Raw genomic sequence first — 25,906 nt, forward strand, 5'->3', positions numbered from 1 at the left:
ATGCCATCCAATGATTAGTTCCACATGAGACCAACAATTAGTAATCAATTGACCTTAATAATAACTAATTTGTGTACGACGACTTAGATTGTTCAATTAATTTGTTCAATAATTGGTAAAATAGTATCTTGGTATCGTGATACATTCAAGCATTGCTCCTTTGAAACATATTTATGGGCTTTGTTGTTGTTTTTTTTTTTTGTAGTCTTTAAGTAGCTTCTTGAGGGTGCTCCGTCGACTTCTTGTGGGTATATTCCGTCACTCAAATTAGTATTTAATTTAGTATTGTAACAATAGAAATGAGAAAGTTAACGTACATTGATTCATATCAGTCTTCTTATTTATAGATTTTTCTTCATCGTTCCCTCTTAATTCAGGCTCTCACATAGTTGGTAGTTTCCTTGTTGACATACTTTCCTACTTAGGCAAGATTTGACCTTATTCCTTTGTCACATGTATTAAAACTAATTGTTTTAACACGTTTTTGTTTATTAACGATTCTCAGAGATCTTTCCCTAGTTTTCTAAAAGCGATAAGTGTGCACTTGAAATTATGGTAGTGCGCTCAGGTTTATTTTCACGTTAAATGAAATCACTTTGTTTTCTTCTTTTGACTCCTGTATGTATCATTTCCTTGACCTTTTGAATCGACTCATACTTTCACACATGATGGAAATGTGTATCTTACCCTTATAGGTTTCAACATAATGCATTTGTGCTTGTTTGTTTTTAATTTTTAATTTTTATAAATCATTCATCATTTGTAGTCTTACTTCTATTAGAAGTCGATGTGCATCCATTTACTATTTTGTGCCATCGTGACATTGGAAAGTGATCTCACCTAACTTGAGTTGTCTATATATTACATATATCATCCGAACTCTATAGAGTCTTGACTCTTTAGAGTGGAAAGTTCATTTAGGATATTCTCTCCTAGTTGTAATGATTCAATCTTGTACTTCATTTTATCTGATTTGTTTTAACTATATAAGAATCTCTTTTATAATTCAAACCAAATGGAACATTAGATTCTAGAATAAGTTAAAAGAATCGGATTTTAGAATCCCAACCAGTGGTTTGGACTTAAGTTGCTTATACAACATAAGTAACCACCACATTGATCTGATATCCTATCGAATCTAAGGGACTTTGTTTTTCATTGTGATTCTCACTGATTGATGTGAAAGTCATAGATATATTTTCTTGAGATATTAGTAAAAAAATATTTATATTTATGTGCACAACTCTACGTCAGAAATGTGAGAATCGCTGTAAATCCTAATGTCACGCCAGCATTACTCTTTCCAATTATAGTACAGGTCTTGATCCTATTAGATGAAATCTTTCCGGATTTATGTACGGTTCATATCCGATAAGTTCGTCCGGGCTTATGGCTGGGGTCAAGAGTGAAGTCAATGTTATCTTGACTCTTGACGCGAGATACCTGGTTCACGGGCGGAGCTAAAGTTTAATTTAGCCGAGTCGATCATCAATCGGCTACACCAACATCAGTTAGCTTAATTCTCAACCCTGGTTAAGCGCTCTCACTCTGGCGCACCAACCAAAAGTCTCTGCGTGTGAAACATGAACCACTCTCTGTCTCTCTCTCACGCTCTCTTACTCGCTTGCTTGCGGAGATGAAGATGAGCTGCTACATCCTTTACTTTTAAGTGGCTACTGCTAAATTTAGTAACACCTCCAACTATCTCTTACCAAATTTAGCAGAAATCCCAATTTTAGGGCTTCTTTCTGGAAATCTAGCACACAGAGAGAGAGAGAGAGAGATGGAAGAAGAACAGGAAGCTCTGATTCAGAAGCTGATCCATATCATTAATGAGATTTCTGGAATATCAGATTACAGATGTGCAATCAAGAAACAGTACTGTAATCTTGCGAGGAGATTGAAACTCTTAACGCCAATGTTCGAAGAGTTCAAAGAGAGCAAAGAACCGATCCCTCAAGAGACTGTAAAAGCCCTACTTACGTTTAAGGAAGCATTGGAGTCAGCTAAGGAGCTCCTCAGATTCGGAAGCGAAGGGAGTAAGATTTACTTGGTGAGTATTCTACTATCGAGTGCATCTCCTTTTTTAAGTTTTATTCTAGTTTTTTTTTTGGTCAATGAAGGTTGAGTTCGAGAATATCTGTTTGTTGTCCTTGATTTGATTCTCTTATCTGCTCGCTTTATGGGTTTTGGTGAAGGTTATGTTAATTAGAGTTTCATCAATGATTGGGAAATCAACATTTTCAGCCAATGCGGTGGGATGAATTAGAATTTTAAGGGAATAGCTTTTGGACTAGGTCGATTATTTGAAGCATTTGGAGGGGAGACCGAGGTGGATGCAATCTGATGCAGTACCGTCTTGTAGGTTTCTTATTTCTGGTATAGTTTTTCATTAGGACTTGAGGGCTTCTCTATGATGGTTTTAAATCTCGGATTCCCATCTCATTCACGAATGAAACCGGAAAATCCTCCCCCTTCTATCTTCACCCTTATAGAGTGCTTAAATCAAGGTTTGGAGACATTGGGGATTGTTTTTAAGGAATGGTCATCCTATGCAAAGATGCCAATCATGCCCAATAATGGGCTTGATGAATTATTGACAAAGACATCTGCATTACAGGCTGGGATTTTGAATGAAGAAACGAATCGAAAAAAACAAAGAAACACAAATCACATAGAGAACACAGACGTATGGTGTTCTGAAGTCAAGTTGTGGAGAAATTGGGAATGGTTTTCAAGGAATGAGCTGGAATCAGTTGTATGCCTTATTGGGCGACTGATTAAGGAGCTTGTAATGATAAGGAAAGTAGAATGTTTCAGGACACGGGCTTCTTTGCTAATCTGACAATATAGGTGCCCATTTCCTTCCATTTTCTGGTCTTGGTGGCATTGTTGATGGCACGCAAGCAGTTAATGGTCTCCTTGCCAGCATAGTTGTTGGTTGAAAGAGTTATTTACCTTATGGAGGATAACTTTTGGGTTAAATATGTTTTATGATGTCAAGACATGTTGTTAATATATCCAAGTAAAGCAACCAATACTGAGCCAATCATGTGCTGGACAGGTCAGCAGGTATAGGTGTCTGATTGCTTTATGTATCCTTAATCTCCCGAGTCTCGTCCAATATTTGATTTAGTGGTTCTGTTTTCCTGTTCTTTAGCGGGAATGATTTTACTATAGCACATGATCCAACTCTTGACCATAAATTTTTTAGGGAAAACTGATTCTAACATGTCATATGTGTACCACCTGGCTGAACCCTGAGTTTTGGGTTCATCCCTTTAATACTCTTTTTATGCATCATAGTTTCATGAAAGAGCGGGTCTTGGGTTAGTTTTATGCAAATCCAGAGAAAGATTAACCAAGGAGGGAGATTTGCTCTTTATAAATTATGAGCTGCAATATTTCCCTCTTTGGAAGCTTAAGATGATTTTAAAATTTATCATGGCATCAACCCTTGAAAAATTATGTAGAATTGTTTGGTTTACATTTTTGGATACAAAACCAACATGGTGTGTAATCTTTACTATGACCATCATTTCGTCTCAATCCAGATTCATTTAGACAATGTGTATTTTTTATCTGTAGTTAGGGAATATGTATCGACCATTTTTAACCCCTCTGGTATCTCTACGCTACTCCTTTTATCATTTAGGGATTGATAATTAGAAGTTTAGAACAGCCAGAGAGAATAAGTCTCAACATTGAAATGCTTCTTGTTTGGAGACAAGAGGACCAGCTGCATACACCATTATGACTTTGACCCTATTATAAAGAGGTGGGACTTGTGTTCTATTATATTACATGTAGATGTTTGGTTTGTGTGGTACACACAAGTACCTGAGCATTTCCATACACAGGCATATGCACATGTGTGACTAAACATAAGCCCTGAGGCCTAAATATATGAACTATATGTTGCATAATGTATTAGGTATGCTATGTCATTATTATAGCTTATGTAACTAAACTTAAGATTGCAAAGCTAGCATGTGTTTGTTTTGATTGCAATTATTGGAACCATAACCCATTCTTTCTACTTGCAGGTCCTTGAGAGGGAGCAAATAATTAGCAAATTCCAAGAAGTGACAGCTCAATTGGAACAAGCTTTAAGTGGGATTTCCTATGACAAACTAAACATATCAGATGAAGTTAAGGAGCAGGTAGAGATCCATTCTTTAAAACGTCCAGCATGTACTTTGTAACGATTATAGGCCCAACGAGATTTTTTTTAATTATCTCTACTAATGCCAGTTTACTGGAGTTGCGCGACCTTGAGATGCCGGTCTGAAAATTTTAATTTCATTCATCAATGATATCTCAGTGGGTCACAGGAAAATCTTTTCTTCTTGTATATTTGTCTGATGCAAAAAGTTAAGATTCCTGTAATGTTTAGTTGTATTTTTCACTAATAAAAGAGGCCATCAGATTTTTTTTTTTTTTTTCAAGGAAAGTACAAAAATGGACACTATGACTGAAATTATTGGCCCCGATATGTCTTGGAAATATTTATCAAAAAGTTGATATGCCCATTTTGACATTTTATTTTTACGAAATGGGTAACCTTGTCACAAGAATTTGACTTATTTACCTTTATACCATTGTTTTGAAAAAAAAAAAAAAAAAAACCAAAATGTATAAAAATTAAAATTAAAAAAAAAAAAAACTAAAATGAGTATATGTTGTTTCTGATAAAAATTTTAAAAGCATATTTGGGTCTGAAATTCAAGCAAAACACTCATTGGTTTTGGTAAAGCACCCTTTCTTTCCCTGCTCTGAATACGTTTCTTCAACAAGAACTTCATTGGGTCCAGAGAAAGTTTTTTTTTTTTTTTTTATTTTTTTTTTTTTTTGGGGGGGGGGGGGGATTACCAAGTAATGAGGATGTCCTGGGATTATGAGCCATCCTGTTTTTTAATTCTTTGTGTAGGTTGAGCTTGTTCTTGCTCAGTTCAGAAGAGCAAAAGGACGTGTCGATACACCTGATGCTGAGCTGTACGAGGATCTGTTGGCAGTTAACAACAAAAGCATCAATGCAGATATAGATCCGTCTATCTTAAGGAGATTGGCTGAAAAGTTACAGTTGATGGGCATATCTGATCTCAAGCAAGAGTCACTAGCTTTGCATGAGATGGTTATTTTCAGTGGTGGAGATCCTGAGGAGTGCATAGAAAATATGTTGATGCTACTGAAAAAAATCAAGGATTTTGTGCAGACAGAAAACCCAAAGATGGGTGCTCCTTTAAGTGAAAAATGTCTTCCCTCAGGCGTCAATGGGCAGGCCTCCACTGAAACAAGTCCCAAATCTCCAGCCATACCAGATGATTTTCGTTGTCCCATATCCCTGGAGTTGATGAGAGATCCGGTCATTGTATCCACAGGGCAGGTATACAGAGTTCAAGATTTCTGATTTTTTATAACCAAAATCAAGATGCATAATATTTCAATTTTGTTTTTTTTTCTTCCACCCAAAAAATTTATGGTAAATTTACACCATAAATTTCTTAGAAATACTTTTTGTGTTATGAACATGGTTCATGTACAGTAGTTTGGCACCTGTCAATGGCTGACTTTTTTTTTTGATAAGTCTGTCAATGGCTGACTTAGGAGAACTCCTAGGCATAAAATTGACTCTAGTGGACTAGTGAATGATCTAACTATCCACTGTACTGCATTATTTTGCAAGGGAAGAGAAAAATGATGTTCATAGAAATATGTCAGCTACAGTGATTTATGACCTAGTGGGGTCTTTTGTTTTCACCAAAAAAGATTCCATTGTGAGACCATCAAATGTGTTTTTTGGACAGTCCGTCAAATATTAATTTCAGACCATTTTATTTGTTTCCATAGGCAGGGGGGTTGCTCCTCCTGTCTTCTTGCTACAGAGTCACACATCCTTGATATTCGTTATGGTCTCCTTTATGCAGACTTATGAAAGAGCGTTCATTGAGAAATGGCTCGAAGCAGGGCATGGCACATGCCCAAAGACACAGCAGACCCTTTCCAGCACGGCCCTCACACCCAACTATGCCTTACGTAGCCTCATAGCCAACTGGTGTGAGGCCAACAGCATAGAACCGCCCACAAGACCAATCAATTCTAGGCCGAGTAAGGCTACCACTGCCTGCTCCCCTGCTGAACATGCCAAGTTTGATATTCTCCTTCGCAAACTTACATCTAGCAACCTTGAGGACCAGCGATCTGCCGCTGGTGAGCTTCGCCTTCTTGCGAAGCGCAATGCAGATAACCGTGTGTGCATTGCTGAGGCCGGTGCCATCCCCCTTCTTGTAGCTCTCTTATCAACATCTGATCCACGCACCCAAGAGCATGCTGTTACTGCACTCCTCAATCTTTCCATCTGTGAAGAGAACAAAAAAAGTATAATTTCTTCTGGGGCTGTACCTGGTATAGTGCACGTGCTCAAGAAGGGAAGCATGGAGGCCCGGGAGAATGCAGCGGCCAGTCTTTTCAGCCTGTCAGTGGTGGATCAGAACAAGGTGACAATTGGTGCATTGGGGGCAATCCCAGCACTTGTGACATTGCTAAGTGAAGGTAGCCAACGGGGGAAGAAGGATGCGGCGACAGCACTCTTCAATCTTTGCATATACCAAGGAAACAAGGCAAGAGCAGTTAGAGCAGGAGTAGTGCCCACACTGATGAGGCTGCTGACAGAACCTGGAGGTGGAATGGTGGACGAGGCATTGGCCGTACTTGCTATACTGGCAAGCCACCATGAGGGTAAGGTAGCAATTGGAGCCGCGGAGGCTGTGCCGGTCTTGGTGGAGGTGATTAGGAATGGATCCCCCAGGAACAGAGAGAATGCGGCTGCGGTACTGGTGCACCTGTGTTCAGGAGACCAACAGCATCTAGTACAGGCCCAGGAGTTTGGGGTGAAGGGCCCATTGTTGGACTTGGCACAAAATGGCACAGACAGAGGCAAGAGGAAGGCTGTGCAATTGCTTGAGAGAATGGACAGGTTTGCTGAGCAACAAATGCTGGCTCAAGCCCAAGCACATGCTGAGGGTCCAGCTGAGGCTCAGTCGCAGAGCTCAAGGCCGCCATCTTCGGCAAGCTGTGTGGATAGATGACTTTTTTGTTGTTGTCTTGGCTTTGTGCTGCTTTTGAGAAATGAAACAGCATTTGTCTTGTGGTTTGGAAGGGGAGGTGGAAGATCATCTGCCCATCTACTTTTGGTCGTTCATTTATTTGTGTGAGGGCTATACATTGAAGGGATTAAGATAACAAGAGCTATCCGATGGAAAGAAAGAGGCCTGGCTGTGATTGACTTAAATGTATTTTGTACCATTTTACTTGCACCACTGAAACACCTTCAAATTTTATGGAAGGAATCATCTTTTGTATTCACGAACTGCCCTTAACTGAACTCCGCATTTGTAATTTTCCAGAAGAACTAAATAATGAAAAGAAAACTTTTATTAGACTAATGAAAGTTTGTTACCGGATCTTAGTTTGCTTTGGTGGTTGATTGGGCTGCTATCGCTTAAGGTGGGAAGTTGAAATTTGCCTACCTCTTTATGATTAAATGAATCTCACCGTTGTACTTCATTGCTTATGTAGGAGAGTGTTACAACGACAGCGAGAAGTCAAGTGATTTGGACAGAAAGCAAGAAAAAGTTTTGATCTTTCCCGGTGTGTTATATACTAAAAAGTCTATTCATTTTGGGAAGCAACTTCTGGCTGTTATCGCTCAAAATAAATCTTTCAAAGAGCCATTGAAAAAAATAAAAAGATTCATACTTTTGATTGCTGAGGTTCACATCATCAATTTGGACTATCATCTTTACCTTATTCATTGGGCTTAGGCTATTCTTTCTTATAATTAACCTCGCATAAGAAAATTCTTTTGGAGTGGACAGCAATTAAATAGAAAATAGGCTCCCCCCCCCCCCATGTGTGCTCAATATTGAAAACTTCAGTAGGTAAAGAGAGTAATGTTTACGAAAAAACTCATGTTGAAGCCAATATGGGACAGTTCTAAAAGCATAAGCCATGGCTGAAGTTGGAAAGAGAGGTCAGCAATTGTATCCGCCTACCCTGTCTAAGAATCTCTTCCAACTAGCAACGATATTTTAGACTTCTATTGAGGATTCTAATTTTTTTTTTTTTTCTACTTCTCAGGAAATAATGATAGAACGATAACTATAATCAGCAGGAATTGGTGGTGGTGGGTTTTCAATCTCAAGCCTTGGAATTGAATTACATCCTTTTCTGGCAGCATTTACTTTTGCTGTGATATTTGAAATTGGGTCACAAAGTAGTACCTTTGACTCCTCCATTCAGAATGGAGGATGCGCCACACAAAGTGGGATAGCTTCATGCATCATGACGTAGCATGGTTGTCGAGGAACACATTGCAACCAATCATCCCCGATATGATTAGGACATGTTCGGCTGGTTTGCAAGTTGATTCGATAAAAACTCCCCTCATCATTTGTCGAACTACAAGGCAAATCTTGACAAGGGGATCCTAAAAAGATAGTGCAGAGACAAAATTAAACAATGCCGTCAAGGTTATGAGCTTTGCAAGTTAACAAGTTGCTCTGTCCGAGCTAATTCCATTGAAAAACAATTTCTTACTAAGAAAAGTTTCCTGACTGACCATCCATGTGGCATCCAAAAACATGATCGGATGTAGATCACAAAATTTTATGACCTTTTCGAAAAAAAAAATTAAAAAAACTATTTTTCACCGTTTAATTTTAATTTTAAATTTGGGAGTTTGGGGTGGCCATCCATTTTCTACAACTTGGAAAGAACCCAAAAATAATTTGAAATCTAAAGGTTTGTGGTGATAGATTGCGAATGTGGCAACCATGCATGTGTGCCTAACTACCCTTAAAAAGATTTCAAATCCTACTAAGTTAGTCAGGCTAGCCTTTCCTCAATTCCAATTGATTTTTTTTATTCTTTTTAGAAAATAGAAAGTATTATAAGAATGAAATAATTCAAAGGCCATGACCATAGGAGTATGAGAATCTCAAAGTGACAAAAGTATAATAAAGGATAGAAGGTAACAAGGCACACTTGGAAAGGCTAAAGTGCATAAATGACATTTTACTAAAATTTGTATAGTTATTAAGATGAATTAGGAACAAAATTATTTTTTTCATTAAAAAAAGGTGATTTGCAGTTATATGATTATTCATTTTCATGAAAAAAAAAAATTCTGATAAAACAATTTCTTGCAATACCAAAGAAACAAAGAAAAGAAAAATTAACCAACAGGAACCTTTATTGGGAATCAAGAACACCAACATATGAGATAGGATCAAAATATTAGTTGTAGAATCACAAATCTAAGGTCGTGGATTCATCCACCCAACAAAAGAAATCAGTCGATTGATTCTAAGGAGATTCTAACTCTCAATCGTTTTTGTTTTTTTTTTTTAAAGGTTCTATCATCTTCTAACTAGTGGTACAATGATAGATATCGTGGTGGTAGTCCAGGGAAATTTGAGCACTCCACACTTGGGCAATAATAACAGAAAATAAAAACTTATATCCCAAAGTTTTGGGTTCAATTAAATGAAGTATATTGCTCTATTCCATCATGTCCAAAGCTAAGTCTTTTGTTATTAGGAATGAATTCATAGCTACCTTCACCATCTTCATCCACGTTCAATCTTTTGGGTTCATTGTTAAGCGGAAATTTGTTTCTTCATCTTATATACTTAATCTAGAATCATTTTCAAAATTAGAATTAATTAACTTCAGAAAATATTCGTTTCTTTTAACTACATTAAAACCAATCTAGCAATCGTACGCCGTCCTGATTTGGTGGTGGGGCATCATAATTTTCTCATCATGAAAAAATATTATCAAAGAAAATTATATATATTGTTATTATGATAACATTCTCTCATGATTACCTTCAAACATTTTACAAGAAGATTCATTTTTACACCATCATTTTCTCAAGAAATTGATTTCACAACCAAAATGTTTAATCAGCGATACCTTATTAATGGACGGTTGAGATGCTAGGGATTCCAAAGAAAAATGTATCCATAGCAAATTGTACAAGAAGGCCAGTATGTATTTGCTGCACTGACTTCCTATAACACTGCCTTTAACATTTTGTTTACAGACATTTCCTTCAGTGTGAAATACTCGTATGTCAAGGAAAAGCATATACGGTTCTTTGCACACCACCATGTCGGTGCAGTGTCCGAGGATGTCCGTTTATCATTTTTCTAAACAAATCCCATTGAATGCTGATAATCGGACTATCCACGTGGCAAATTCAATCGAATATCCTGATTTGACAAGTTTGGGAACCGTAGATCTGTGATCCTCAAGATACTTGACTGCACTTCCTCATAAAAATTGAATCTTGAGGTAATAGAGTATCCCGAGGAAGGAAGATCAACAGTTCCCAACATGTCACGTCAGATATTCGATTGAGTATGCCACGTGGGTAGTCACATTATCACGACTCAATCCAATGCAATTGGTTGTACAACAACCAATAAAATGTTGCCATGTGTAACCAAAAAAGACCTGAGATCCCAAGACAATAAAGGTTCCACTTTGTTTTTAAAAAACATCTTTACACATGGCATCCTATGATTGGCTGTCCTACATAAAAGCATCTAATGGTGGTCCCCTCTCCCCAAAAGAACCCTAAATCTTTGGCGGCCCCTCCGCTCCTCAGAATCTCTCACAAGTCACACATATATGATTGAGTGCACATGTGAGAGAACGTGAGGATTTAGAAGAAAGAAACCATCTCTCTCTCTCTCTCACACATTAGTTTCAGATGTGTTTGTGAGAGAGATTCTAACAAAGCCTTGTCAAAAGCGAAAGCTGGCATGAAAACACAGAGAACATCTCATGCGCGCCTACCCAAGTGTGTGAGTGTGGGGGCATTTTCCATCATCAAACATGGATGAACATGACACAATTAGCATGGATTTCCGAGCCAACCTTCCATTACTATCCATCGTAGTTCGTACCACACCACCATTCCTCCTTTCTCTTCTTTTTTCTCCATACCCATCAGTACTACTTACTGTATCTCTACTGCTACATCATCAAAGAATCAAAGATAGAAAGAGAGAGAGAGAGGCAGAGAGATTTTGCTTTTTTGACTGTTACATCTACTAGGGGTTTGTTTGAAACTTTAAATTGCTTTAGTCGTTCTTACTTCTCATTAAGGAACACATCCTCGGTCCTTGCAAAAGCAAATTCAAAACCTAGATTCCTTTCTTTCCACATGGATCAAAATAATATATTGAGAGATTTACCCAGCAGACCTATCGGTTGCAAATTTATACAAATACTCCCTTACTTTCTAAATCACACTACCATGAATAACTTAGAAAGATTTGAAATTGTATTAAGGGCCATTGGGCCCACTTGGATAATCAAATTAAGCAATCCAACGGCACAAACTTGTAGATTTCATGGAAAAAATTAGACTCAAAGTAAAAAAAATTAAATAAAAAAGCCTTTGTGCTTGATTGTACGTGTTAGTCGTCAATTGATTTTTCGTTTGGTGGAGCGATGAGGTTGTTGTGGAGCATTACACCATTCGCAATTTGTTGGGGGTGTGTAAAATGAGAGAAATAGGAATATTTTTTAGGGGAAACAAGAAGATTGTACGGCAATAATTATATCCATTTTAGATCTTATCTTTTGTTGGTCCAATGTCTATAAGGAGTTTAAAGGGATTTTTTTTGAATATTTTATCTTTAATTGGGATTGGATTCGATGTATTTCTAGTGAGTAACATCATATCTGTAAGATTTTGCTAGGTTGGTCACCTCGACTGGCCTAGTGTTATTTTTAATGAAAGACTACTTATCAAAACAAAACAAAAAATGATGACTACAGAATTTTCAAATTTAAAATTAAAATTCAATGATAAATTTTTTATTTTTATTTTTATTTTTTTGAATTTTGTCTTTTATAACCTTGAGGCTCCAAATCATGTTTTTAGATGCTACAAATGATACGGTTAGAACCTCTTAAAGGTATTTTAAGTAATAAATTAATTGCATAAATTTGAACTTTATGACATAGATCTCCATTCTAAGTTTACCCAATAACAAACTTGATAAAGTGAGGTTTGATTGATAGTAAACTTCTTAAAATAAGGTTTCGTTAGAGTTGTCAGTATTTCAAGAAAGTCTTAATATTTATTTTAAATGGGAAGTTTGAGAAAGTAAGGTAAGGCTTGATTATGAGTGCAACAGAAATTAACACAGTTAGATTAGAACACCATCATCAAATATATTCCTTTTTTCTTCTCTCTTGCTTACTCCACGAGTGGAATGTAGTCTTAAATTATTCTTCTTCTGCTAACGAAATTCAGTAAAAAATCTTACTCGGTTGATTAGATTGCTTGGCTTTTAGTGGGATTTTGGCGTTTTTCACATTTTTGTGTTTTGTGCCTCTGACCCCATCACTCCCGCAAAACCAACAATAATATAAATACGCGAAGAACTATCACAAAATGATTAAAAGATGCCATCATCATACATGGTCAAACAAACATCTCTCTCTCTCACACTCACCTTTCCTACCCACTTCTTATAAATTAGGTCATTTATTTACTTCATCCCATTGCACAACATGAAAAAAAAATCTCTCTTGGAAAAATCAATTTGATAAAACATTGAGGTAAAGTAACTAACTTCTCTGGTAAATCTCCTAAAAGTACGAGAGAGATGTCTGAGAGCCTGAATTTGATTGAAATCATTATGGAAGGAAGAAAAATGTGGGTACTTCAAAAATATTTCCCTCCACCTCTAAAAAAGTTGAAGCCTAGTTTGAAACAAATGTTCTTAACTCTGAATTTGCTCAGAGAGTATTATATATAGACATTGAAGGGACCATTTTTTTAGTTAGTCTGTGTAAAGGGATCAAGTGATATATGAAGCTTATGCTGGGTGCTTAATGTAGTGTAGAAGTCTAAGAAATCACAACAGTATGAGCTCTATGCCAAACATCTACCCAATCAGTCCATCTCAAACTTAAACATACATTGTAGCGCGCTAGCTTTAATTATGAAGATCGATGGCAATGTCATAATTCAATGACAATGTACAACATATATATATGAAGCTTCTCTCACGATTTTATGAACCACATTAGTTGAAAACCATATGACACTAGCAACTTTCACCAAAATAATAGTTTAAATTATCTAACAGAAAGTATTTCAAAATCAATAGCCACAAATAATATTGTTGCTGAAGCAAAATCCCTTGCTTGCTTAGCAAAACAAGATAGTTTCAAGAAAATGGTTGGTGCGTAGATCCTCAATGATGCTGTGGATTCCTCAAAATTCATTATATCGGTCAGTTGATGATGATAGAGCTAGATGGATTGACTGAAGTTGACGAAGCAACATGACTTGACTGATGATATGTTTCATGAAAGAGTTAAATAGTGAAATAGGATTCATGTAGCCGACACCAAATACCAGTTACTGGGACTAGTTGTATATAATTAGGAAGATAAAGGTGATGGATCTCTCATCTTGCTGTCAGTAATGATAGCTAGATTGCTAAAGAATACATGGTAGAAAATATCACAAAACAACAGCTATTCTCCATAATGTGCTTTTGATCAATTCTAACTAGTATATCTTCATGTCAAATATCAAACTCCATAAGCTAATACAACCATTTCTCTAAACATACCCCATAGAACACAGAATAAACAAAAGCAAATAAATTAGAAAAACAAGCCTACCATTTCTACTTCTTCAGTGAAAGACCGCTTTCTCAATCCCTCTTTCGAATTTCACCACCTTAGACACTTGATGTAGAAACTTGCGCACTGGTTGAGTGAAACTTTCTTCAAACCAAATTTCTTTAGTAATCTGTGGTAATAAGGAATAAATGAAGTTTGAAGTCGTAATTTTAAACGATCAAGAGAGATCGAAATTACAAGAAATGGCTGGTTGAAGAAGAATTGAACCCAGAGAGATCTGTCCATGCATTGCCACCCAAGTACTGATCATTTCCTGAAATACCCAAATATTGCCTTGATAAATTCAACCCTTGATTTTCTTCTATTTTCACTGAATTCAATTGTCCATGCATTGCCATTGCACTAGAAGGCTTCATTCGAAGCTGACCAATTCCTCCGGCGTAAGCCGAAGGTTCAACACCTTCACCTTCAAGAGGGTACATCGTGGGTGGTGGCTCCAAACCAGCTAAGAAGGGGAATTGCTGCAGTCGCCACTGCTCGGCACCTCCACCGCTACCTGAATTACATACCATCTGGAAATCCATGCCAGTCCTTCCACCATCACCACCTGTGGGGCCCACTGATGGCTGGATTCCACCAAAATTGAAACCCATATCAGCTGCACCATAGTCAGTAAGATTGTTCAAAGAGGCCATGAATGGTAATTGATGTTGCATATGATGACCTATGATATCACTACTGATGTTGCTATTAGAGGGAATTGAACTTGTTGAACCACGGCTGGTTTGGCGGTCGGCAGAGGTTACCGGAGATTTTGAGCTACTACTTTTGCTTCTCTTGTTCCTCCGACAACCTCCACCCACCGGAACACTTCTGAGTGCGCCACCCCTAGTCCAATATCGTCGACATGTCTTGCAAAAGTGTCGAGGTTGCGTGAGGCTGTAATTATTAAAGTAACAAAACTTCGTATTGGTCGATTCACACCGTGGGCATTTAAGTGCTACCTCCGGCTGTGGCAACTTGGCTAACCGAGCTCGATCTGCCATCGAACCGGGTCTGATTGAGCCTGCGCTGCTGCTGCTGCCACCTCCACCACCTGACAGAGGCGGCAGCTGTGGATTCTCACTACTAGCTCCAGGATGATGACTTGTTTGCTGTAAAATAGCAAAGCAAAGAAAAAAAAATCAAATATTTAGTATATTCAAGAAGAGCAAGTAAAAGGGTAAGAATATTATCTTTAAATTTGCTTTTTTGGTGAAGAAGTTAGAGAAAGAGATTGAAGAAACCTTACCTGCTGCCAGTTGGCTGGATCTAGATAAACTGGAACCGGTGGAAAAACCATGGTTGTTGATCTTTTTTTTTTTTTTTTGTAAAGGTTGATATGGTTTTTGGATATATGGTGGAGAATCAAGTCAACAAGAGTTGCAGAGAGAGAGAGAGAGAGAGAGATAAAGGAGGAGCTTTTATTTATTTTGTTCTTGTTCTTTCTGCATTTAGAATGGTTATATTGTTATTATTTTCTTTTTAGGGTTTTTTAAGTGGGGAAGTTTCTTAGCCTATAAGCTTCTTTGTGATGTTGTGGTGCAGTGCTCGGGGAAAAGAGGTTAGTGGCTTCTCATGCATGGAAAGTGGTGGGGGTATAGAAAGAGACATAGAGATTGGAAACCCTAACAGAATATTGATATGATCAGTTGGGCTATTTGAGTTAACTCCGTACTCTCTATGGAAAAATTACAAATCCCACTCCAGATTCAGGAAATTTAAATGTACCCTCGACTAAGTCCCTCTCCCTCATTGAAGAAATTACCTTTTTATTAATTGTTCTATTTTTATTTTTTTTAAACCTCACCCTTCTACTCAATTGGTTGAATTAACAGAACAACATTTTGAGTTTGAGTTTATTAACATCTCCCACTTTATCTGGAGTCAAGAAATGGACATTAGTAGATGTCACAAAATTTTAAAATATCATATGCCTCTAAAAATTAGTATAGAGATCGAGTTAAATCAGTAAGATATCTGGACCCTACACGTGTCCAGAAATTAGATTAATAGGAGATTAAAACTAAATGATTTTCTCCTAAGTGGTATTTAGGACACCCAATTCGTCTAAAGGGCAGAGCTCGAATGTCAGCTTTGTTTAATAAATGAATCAAGTAGGGTAAACTTATGGGTTATCTTTGAATCAACTTAGATCCCTTAATTTCAAGAAAGAACCCAAAGATCAAGAAAATGAATAATGGAGTCCAAGCAAATCTTTTTCTTCTTAGTAACTTCTCCTAAAAGGAAGGAATCCTTGTTAGAGATCCCTGAAGATCAGGGATGTCGAGAAGATTTTGTATTCGAAGAGATTTCTAAAAAAGAACTATAAATAGAGAATGAGACTAAGAGGGAGGGTTCGAAAAAGGAAAGAGACCATTATTGATAAACTAGAGAGTTAACTTTACCATCGGAGGATTTTTGACAAGTACCGCACTAGTATCACCACTGATCGGAGGGAGCAAGAAACATGAGACAAGCATGAAAATATGAAATCACCTCTACAATTAACAAAATCAAGAGATAGACCTTCCAATTAACCTAAAGTAAGATAAGTCATGTTTTATTGTTACAAAGCTGAATGTTAGATAGTCAAGTAAATTTTACATAAATTGAGCATAGTGGACAAGGATGCTAAGTTGATTAAAATAAATAAATAAACTATACAAATAAAAATAAATACAGCCATATAATGTGAGAGGGAGCAGATCCTTTGTAGCATCTTTTCTATATAGCTCTATGTAGCACTTCATCTACAATGGAGAGATTGCCACATTAAGAAAAATTTACACCACAACCCTCTTTTGTTGGTGCTTTAGATCTGATATAACAAAAAAAAACGTGAAAATATAAACAAACAAAAAAACATATATGATCCAAGGCTGTGAAAATGGATGGTGAATGAAACTCCAATTTTAGACAGTGTTGTTTTTATTGGGTTGTTGACACATTCTCTTAGCCGTTCAATAATGCTATAGAGAGCTACGGAGTAAAGGCACTACAGAGGATTTGCTCTCAATGTGAGAGCAACCTTAGGAGAAAATGCACTAAATAAAGTCATTTCAAGATCATTTGCTATTAAGGGTGATTTTGGTACTAATTAACTAGAAGGAATATACAAGTTGAAGATTCTAAAAAATTAGATTAAAAAAAAAAAAGCTATGAATCGAAGTAATTAGAGCATGGGGATATTTACGACAAAGTGATCAACTTTTGACAAATTTACGATTCTTGCTTACTATCCATTTTAATTACCAAAATGTGAACGATAACGAATTCGAAGGTTTTTAAAGTGCCTATTTCCAATTAGTCACTTTAAACTTGCAAAAGAGGCACTTTATCAAAACCGTCAAATTCGTTATTGTTCTAATTTTTTTCTAACGAAAACATGATCATTCACTTTTTGATAATTAAAACAAACAATTAGCTAAAATCATAACTAACTCATTTTCAGCTCACGAAATGGTAATTCAACATCTATGAAGGCATTAGTTAATATTGAAAGATGTAACTTTAAACAAAGTCAAATGAAGGGACAAGATTCATTGTCAACATATAGCATCAATGAAGACTTCAATCAATCAATGATGACCCATGCATGTTAAAGGAGACATCCATTTATAGAGAATGTTGGATGCTTTAATTTATGATTCCGTCAATTTGCAAATCTAATTCTTCTAATCTAAGGAGTTACATCTAATTGCGTTGAATAATGAGGGAGGTTGATAAAAAGCCCATACATAAATCTTGTTAATATGGAAGAAAACATAAAATTCAGGTTTTAAAAAAGCCTAATGATTTTTCAACTCGACCTGACAGCCGAACTCAAAACTCACCGACGTGTCATGTGCAAAAATCATAGATTCTTTTCCTCGAGATACACAACTGCAGATGCCATGTCATTGAGTTTCCCTGTGAAATTGATTTCGGAAATCAGCACTCGAAAAAGAAAAAAGAAAATTGAGTCTTGGCATAGTGGAAGGGTCAAACTCGAATCCTTTCGTTTCTCCCGTCTTTTTCAGGCCAATTAATTTTTTTTTCTTTTTTGCATGGAAAGGAAAACGAAATGATAGCAAATTTCTTCGTCGCATGTCTTAGGCCCACCGTGTTTAACGAAATTACTAAATCACCCCTGCTGCATTTCTTCACATGAAATTGAACCTATGCCTTGTCATTTGAGTAGAATGAGTAAGTAATATGTATTTTATTAATAGGTTTAGAATATTTTAATATTTAAAATTATATTTGATTTATATTTATCATAAAATAATCAACACAGTTTTAAAATTGGACCAAACCACCCTTGCGGTCACCATCGATGCTTTATCACGGAAATTACTAGGAGGATTTATGCTTGTTCCAAGAGGTCTAGATACCTTGGTTCAAAAACAAAAAAAATAGGGGACCAAAGGAATAGTTTGACTAGGTCCAATTGGATTTTGTAATAAAATCTACTTGCCAAGTTGATAAGCTATTTTTGTGAATGTTACTTTTTAATGAAAATAAAAGAAGACAAATTTAAGAAAAGAAAATTTTATATTTTTAATCGTTAATGTAGGGGGGTTTCAAAATCTGCATGCCATGGAATAATGACAGATCGCCTAATCCTTCACTGGGATGGAATAGTTAAGTCCGAGAGGTTCGAGCCAAGTCTCCCCAGGTGTTACACTCGAAAGATGAAGTACTGCATAGGAATGCTAGAGTTCAAACTGAAGGGATGTCAATCTTATTCTCTGGATTATGTAAAATCCAACAAAATTAGGGATATGGGGGACATGTCATTATATCAGATAAATCCGAAAAAGATTCCTAATTGACTTCAAGTTGCAAGTTTGGACAATGAAGGAAAATTCACAAATAAATAAGAGCACAATCAAGAAAAAAGGTACACAATGCCCTATTCTAAAAATCTCTAAGACTTTTTTTTATTACTAACTTGATTGTCGAAGAGGTTGGTGCAGGTAACCCTCAGAGCACCATGGAAGAGCCACAAAATATTCCTTGAACCATTCTCACCCAATAGTTGATCCTCATTAGTAGAGTCAAGAAAAAATCATCTATGTGATAAACAAAACATTGGAAAAGAACAATAGTGATAAAATAGCTCAATTGTGTTTTTAATCCTACTTGAAAAGATTTTTTGCTTACTCAACTAATTTTTCAAGTTTTTTTTTTTTTTTTTTTTTTTTTGCATTGGCTAGATGCATATGGCATCCCACCCGGCATGTGTACAACATTAAATAGTTATCTTTTGGTGAAATGACATATGGAATTTCGAAGGCATGACCTGGAGAGCAAAAACTAATTTTCCAAGTTTACTACTCTCATAAGTGCGTCGAATGTTTTCTTAAAACACTATAAATGGACTTGAAAAAAAAAAATCAAACCAATTAGAGGAGTCCAATTCTAATAAATTATGAAAAAAAATTGGTTGGGCAAAAATCAATGAAAAAAAGGTATGCGGTCCTAGTGAAGAACACCCGCACTTACAAAATTGAAAGTCGTAATGTATTTCCAAATACAACTGTAAGATCCAAGAATCGAATTGTCTACCAAGAATTTAGAATCAGCTAAAGAAATCCCCTTGGACCCTACAATGAAAATCATTATTTTTAAGAACAAATTTAATAAAAACGTGGGTAGGTAAATAGAAGAGGAATAATTAGGTCGTACGTTTGTAATTTAGACACGTGGGAGGCCACTGGTTTTTGTATAAAAAGTCAAATAATGGTTTTACCAGAAAAAACGAAAAAGAAAATATTTAATTTAAATTTAATATTGGCTTTTATTCCAGTACTGGAAGGTATCGGGTCCGAAACGTGAGTAACGTAGCGATAGTTAGGTAAGTGGGGGCTGAGGTGGATGGACCCTGAAAGAAGTCGCCAATGTGGCGAGGGAAGAGCAGCCGTCATCAGATGCTTCTTGTCGAGGATTCCCGCCTTTCCTCACGTGCCACATCAGATATTTGGTAGACCCACGACACTTTCCTATCAATTATCAAAAGAATCGTGATAATCTGACTATCCCACGTAGCAATTCAATCGACTACTCTGACGTGACAAGTTTGGAGCCATAGATCTGTGCTCCTCGACATACACAATTGCACTTTTCATAATATAAAAAAAATGTATCTCAAGGGAATCATGTATACCAAGGATCATAGATTAACAATTTTTGAACTTGTCATGTCAAGTAGTCAATTGAGTTTGCCACGTGGGGTAATTAGATTATCACGACTCTTATCAAAATTCCTAATGGAATATATCCATCGATATGAGGCGGTGAGGATTCCTACCTTTCCTCACGTGCCACATCAGATATTTGGTGGACCCCACAACACTTTTCTATTGATTATCAAAAGAATCATGATAATCTAACTACCCCATGTGGCAACTCAATTGACTACTCTGACGTGACAAATTTGGAACCATAGATCTGTGCTCCTCAACATACACAATTGCACTTTTCATAATAAATAAAAAATGTATCTTAAGGGAACCATGTATATCGAGGAGCATAGATCAACAATTTTTGAGCTTGTCACGTCAGGTAGTCAATTGAGTTTGCCACGTGGGGTAATTAGATTATCACGACTCTTATCAAAATTCCTAATGGAATATATCCATCGATATGAGGCAGTGAAAAAGGACATCATAGACCCCTCCCCCTCCCCCTCCTACCCCTTTTTTTAAAGATAAAATAACTAGCCAGGTGGCATACTCAATCAACTCCTTGACGTGGGCAAGTTTGGAACCATAGATCTATACGCCTCAGGATAGATGGTTCCTGAACTTGCCACGCCTAACGAGTCATATTATCAGGACTCCTTTTTAATTTACTCCAGTACAAGTATCAAAATTTGATGAACTTGAAATCTTCCCAATACAAGACTTGAGGCCTAAATTTTCATTGTGGTTTCAGTTATTATATCCCACAAAAAAAATCTTATTTGATGATGAGATCTCTACCTTCAGATCATATATGGATGATTTTTATTTTATTTTATGAGATATAGAGTTCTCACATCAAATCATTGGAGAGAAATTATGATGAAAAAAGATACCAAATAGATATGTAGTTGGCCCATATGATCTGTTACATGACAATGATATTTTCATGAAAATCGACAATGATGTTGATATGGGCCTTGAATGTTGTACCGTATATTGCAAGACTTTATGATAGTGAATTTAATGGTGTTAGCTTCATAGAAACACACATTGTGGGCACACAATCTTTCTTTCCACTCTTCTTGATATGTGATGGCAATCAATGAGATCATGAAATCTCTCTCGTACAAAAACAATTGTTTCACCAATCAGTGAATGATTATATAATGGTTTTCGTTATCATAGTCACCAAGTTGGGATATGGGTTTAAAACAGGAAGGGAATGCCTGAGAATGATTATATAGCTAATTCTTCTATGCTTCCTATACACTTGGTGTAAATTGTTACGTTGATAGTGAAAGCGGGAACTTAGGGCCTGTTTGGATACCAGGAGCAGAACTACTCTTCCAAAGAATAGGAGCTGAAATACTCTATGGAGGAGCTGGAAAAGTAATTTTGTGCAGAAAGGGCGTTTGGCAATCAACTCTGTGAAGTACTGACAGAAATACTTTTGTGCTGGAAGTCTGTTTGGGAACCATACTGACTTCTCATGACTTCTAGAAAAAAGACCAGAATACCCTTATATTATACCAATTACTGTTTTTTATCTTTTAGTGTCATAATATGCCTTCAAACTATACTATTTTTGATATTTTAACTATAAATATTAATATAATAAATATTAATATAATATAATATAATATTTTAAATATTAAATATTAATATAATATGTTTAAATCCATTATACTCAAAATTTTAAAAAAAAATTGACAGACTGTTTTTGACATAATATGACATAATATTAAAAAAAAAATTGACAGATTGTCTTTTAGTGTCATAATATACCTTCAAACTATACTGTTTTTGACATTTTAACTATAAATATTAATATAATATAATGTAATAAATATTAATATAATGTATTTAAATCCATAATACTCAAAATTTTAAAAAAAAAATTAACAGACTGTCTTTTAATGTCATAATATGCCTTCAAACTATATTGTTTTTGATATTTTAACTATAAATATAATATAATATTTTAAATATTAAATATTAATATAATGTGTTTAACTATAAATATTAATATAATATAATATAATATTTTAAATATTAAATATTAATATAATGTGTTTAAATCCATTATACTCAAAATTTAAAAAAAAAATTTAATATTAATAAATGTTTCTTTCATTTGATTTAAGGGCAAATGAATTATGAATATTTTCATAGAAAATTAATAAAGTTAAGGGTATTTTGGTAAAACGAACCGTTAGATTTTGACTCCCCGCAAGATGAGTTTTGAGAAATAGGTTTTCTCGACTTCTTCACAAAGAGTAATTTCTTGCTCGTGCGCGGAGTAACTCTTCGAAGGAGTTGTTCATCCAAACGCATCCAAACGACTTCTAACTCCCCGCAAGAGTCAGAAGTAGCAAAGGAGTCCTATCCAAACGCCTACTTAGTTTCCGTCTAGTATGCATCCTTAGATTGTTGTTGAGCATTCCTCTCTAGTTGTAGTGGACAGTATTGTTCTCTTGATATATCTAATTGGTCGAGAAAGTTTAGTTGATCATATTCAAGGTAGAGCACAACGTCCTAATCGTGCATCATCATGCGTTAGGCGTATTGGGGTATTCGGTGACTCCCTATTCTGTGCTATACATGGTTCTTTTGCAACCTCAAGTTTGATTAAGGAAACCAATTAAAATAAATATGTAACGTAGATTTAGATTAAATCAAGAGGAGGAATATAATATTGTAGTTGCTCATTTTGACCAATTGATCTTACGATATGCTAATTTCAATAACTCTCATTTTTTTTTTACGTTTCTTCCTTACTACTTGGCCTGTAGTATATATTTGATTCACTGCCTTAATTAGCATGGCTTTCAACCTTAATTATTTCAGTTTAGACCAACAATTGATAGCCATGATCATGTAATTAACAACTGGGCTAACATCTTCAATTGTGCTAACCTTGGTATGGAAGTTACGCATGTAATGCTTAGAATTCCCTCTAGACCTAGTTTGTGTCAAACTGATACCAATTTTACTGCTGAACAGAAACCTAAATAGGGCGAGGCCAAGCCTTAAGGCACCAGACTTTGTCTTAGAGGTTAAAATACTATATCCTAGAGCAGTCTGATTCTATCAGAATAAAGATTTTTCTTAAATAATGGTGTGAATAAAATGTGACCCTTTTAATTTTAATGATTGTTAATGATTCTTTTCTTCAAACCTTAGCCTTTCTCACAAAAATCTAATAGAGTAATAAGATGAATTTAGAAAGAGTGCATACCTTTGCTTTCATTGACATACGTCCTCTTATATGTGGAGGTGATTAGCTTCTTAACTCCCACATACGTGTTATTTGAAGAAAAAAATTATCCTAAATATTCATGTCTTGTCGAGATACGTCATAAGAGAGAATTTGTAAAGATATACGAGATATATGCCATAGAATTTTCAAAGTCTATGGATTAATGAGCTATTGTGTTGGATATTAGCTGTGGATTAAAAAAATATCAATTTCTTTGCCCCCACAATTTTTTTTTCGACTCTTAGTTGCCCCCACAAAAAAATTTCTGCTCTTAGTTGCTCCCACATAAGCAAAATCCTGATTCCACCCCTGAACAATTCAATCTCTTGAATCTAGGGATCATGGACTAAGATGGAATTCATAATTTCACAAGCCAATGATAACAACTAGAATAATATGAAAATAATAGAAACCCAAGAATCTTGAAGTAAGGATTTTCTATACGAGGATAAAGGTTTTAAATTGTAAGATATTCAATCCAAACTAGAACTTGTGTACAAGCAGTTTGGAAACTTAGGTACCATTTGGGAATACACTTTTGGGTGCTGCTTCTCACACTTCTACAGCCCAAAAATGATTTAGGGGTTGAAATTATGATTTGGTAATGGTATGATTTATTGTTTTCCATCAAATGTAGTAAGTACAAGATAAACAAAAGCTAGAAGTTGTCTATACCATATGTAGAGAATACCATCCAAGAACAATAAAGATGAAAAATAAGAACAAAATGCACACACATAAAGATTTTTACGTGATTCTCTCGAGATTGAGGTATGTCCATGGATCACACCAATTCCACTATGAAGAGAAAAATCTCAATTACAAATTACACCACTTAAATTCACCAAAAATAAAAATATATACTCCTAGGAGAAACCTAACTAGGATTTTACTTTGTGAAATGATGAACAATAGTCCTAACTGACAAGTACCACCAGGCTCCACAAACCATAACACCAGATTCCCAATCACATTGCCAAACGTGAAATCCCTAACCTTGTCGACAAACGATACTTGGGATTCTCTTAATAAATTGAACATCAAGACCAAAGGTCAAAACAACTGTGAGACTCATTCCATGTACATGTAAACAATGGAGTAATGAAACAACATGTGATCAGGCATTTTGATGAAACGAATACAACAAAGCCAAGCATTAATAAATGCTTGTCATCCACAAAAAGCTTTCACAAGGCCTATAAAGGGTCATGTGTTCCAATTCTTATAAGAAATGATATAGACAAAATAAATTGTGATACAATGATAAATCTTTTTTAATAAAAATTATATAAACATAAATGACAAAGGTAAAGATATGCAAATTTTTTTATTTAAGAAATTTTGTAATTCTATCAAATTTTTTATTGACTTGATTGTCGGAGTATAATTATAAGATAAATTAAACTAAAAATTGTCAATCAAATTTCATTATCAGACCTACTAAAAGAAATTTAGCACACATGTTTATTTTACAAATCTCCGAGTTATACACTGAATTGCCGAGATGGCTTAGAGTAGTAACGAATCTTGTTAATAAAACGTGTTATGTGTGATACTTAGCTCCTGGCTGCACCAAGTACTATTTTCTTGAGGCCTGCTATAAAGTTGAAAGCTAAACCGTCCAAATATACCAACCAATACTTTTCAAAAGCATAAAAGATGATACAGTAGCACCGAAGTTTAACTTTAATGCCTTGGAAACAATGGCACCTGTTTTATACATTAAAAGAAATAGTTGGTGGGGGGGGGGGGGGGAGGGAGGGAGGTTTTTTTTTTTAAACAAATGAGAGTGAAAGAGAAAGAGAGAATCAATTTCCTTTTTGGGAAAAAGAAAAGTTTATTGGTCATTGAAAACCATATTTAGCTTTGGATTCTTCTAACAATATTTCCTTATTGGGCCTATTTTATGGGATTTTTGGGACCTCAACTCACAAATTGCAAGTCTCACTTAAAGATAAACATAGTGTTCAGGACCCTTTCCCATTCTTAAAAGGCAATGAGAATGGTCCAAATCCTGAATAAAACCAACATCTTGTTAATTTTTTTTTTTAAACCGGGTATCCCTGAAGACAGTGGATCAGGCCTGTATCTGGGCTTTTTCCAGTTCAAAGACCACGGTCTTGTCCCAAGGACTAGTCCCGGGGCATTTGTAATGCCCGGACATCACACGCACCAACACCAGGAAAGTGAGGGTAAGAATTCTACTTCTCACTTTCTTGTTAATCATACTTTCTTCATTCTTGAAGGGTGTCTTACTAAAATGGTGAGTCTACTGCAAAAATTACTAAATCAGAATTTTTTTTTCTTTAATATTTATGAAGACAGTCATATAACTTATTTTTTAATTTTTTTATCTTTTAAAAAACAGCTATATGATATACTATCACATTTTCTATTTAATGACTTATTTACCCTAACTGTGAGCCTACATTCAACTCATGAACTCAAGGTCATAAAAATAAATTCATTAAATGACTGACAAAGTAACTTTGACCAAATACATAGCTCTTTTAGAAATTTCCCATTTTTGAAAAGCTTATGTACATGTTGCCTTCACTTCTGTAGATACTTGGACATGTACATTCTAGAGTGGAAAATTTTGTTGTGTTTAGGTCAAGAATAATGCTGAAGTGACCTTAAGATTATACCTCAGATCGCAAATCATGACGTGACAGTGTGTAGGAATCATAGATGCTTTTCATCGAGATATGACTCAAAAAAGCATCTATGGTTCCTACACACTGTCACGTCACGA

The 25,906-nt window shown here is 35.6% G+C and overlaps 2 protein-coding genes across 2 annotated transcripts; one reads left to right on the forward strand and one right to left on the reverse strand.

Moving 5' to 3' along the window:
• The first annotated feature begins 1,539 nt into the window (after positions 1–1,539).
• PUB13 (plant U-box 13) lies at positions 1,540–7,468 on the forward strand. The gene is made up of 4 exons (XM_086422998.1): positions 1,540–2,053; positions 4,047–4,163; positions 4,931–5,386; positions 5,928–7,468. The coding sequence occupies exons 1-4, from the start codon at positions 1,784–1,786 to the stop codon at positions 7,086–7,088; spliced, it is 2,004 nt and encodes a 667-aa protein (XP_086279124.1). The 5' UTR covers positions 1,540–1,783; the 3' UTR covers positions 7,089–7,468.
• A 5,983-nt stretch (positions 7,469–13,451) lies between these two features.
• Positions 13,452–15,220, reverse strand: LOC147385613 (dof zinc finger protein DOF3.6-like). Its single transcript, XM_086424688.1, has 2 exons — positions 14,975–15,220; positions 13,452–14,837 (listed from the first exon to the last, which is right to left on the reverse strand). Exons 1-2 carry the CDS (start codon positions 15,023–15,025, stop codon positions 13,917–13,919), a joined length of 972 nt encoding a protein of 323 aa, XP_086280814.1. The 5' UTR covers positions 15,026–15,220; the 3' UTR covers positions 13,452–13,916.
• Between the last annotated feature and the right edge of the window lie 10,686 nt (positions 15,221–25,906).

Source organism: Akebia trifoliata, chromosome 14 (assembly GCF_017979445.1).
Source record: "Akebia trifoliata isolate Shusen 1 chromosome 14, ASM1797944v1, whole genome shotgun sequence".
Classification (NCBI taxonomy): domain Eukaryota; kingdom Viridiplantae; phylum Streptophyta; class Magnoliopsida; order Ranunculales; family Lardizabalaceae; genus Akebia; species Akebia trifoliata.

Bases quoted from the DNA above. Each gene is read 5' to 3' on its own strand.
- LOC147385613 (XM_086424688.1), bottom strand. From the start codon at position 15,025: ATGGTTTTTCCACCGGTTCCAGTTTATCTAGATCCAGCCAACTGGCAG. The intron at 14,838-14,974 runs GTAAGGTTTCTT...GCTATTTTACAG, and splicing joins ATCCAGCCAACTGGCAGCAG to CAAACAAGTCATCATCCTGG.
- PUB13 (XM_086422998.1), top strand. From the start codon at position 1,784: ATGGAAGAAGAACAGGAAGCTCTGATTCAGAAGCTGATCCATATCATT. The intron at 2,054-4,046 runs GTGAGTATTCTA...TTCTACTTGCAG, and splicing joins AAGGGAGTAAGATTTACTTG to GTCCTTGAGAGGGAGCAAAT. The intron at 5,387-5,927 runs GTATACAGAGTT...TCCTTTATGCAG, and splicing joins TCATTGTATCCACAGGGCAG to ACTTATGAAAGAGCGTTCAT.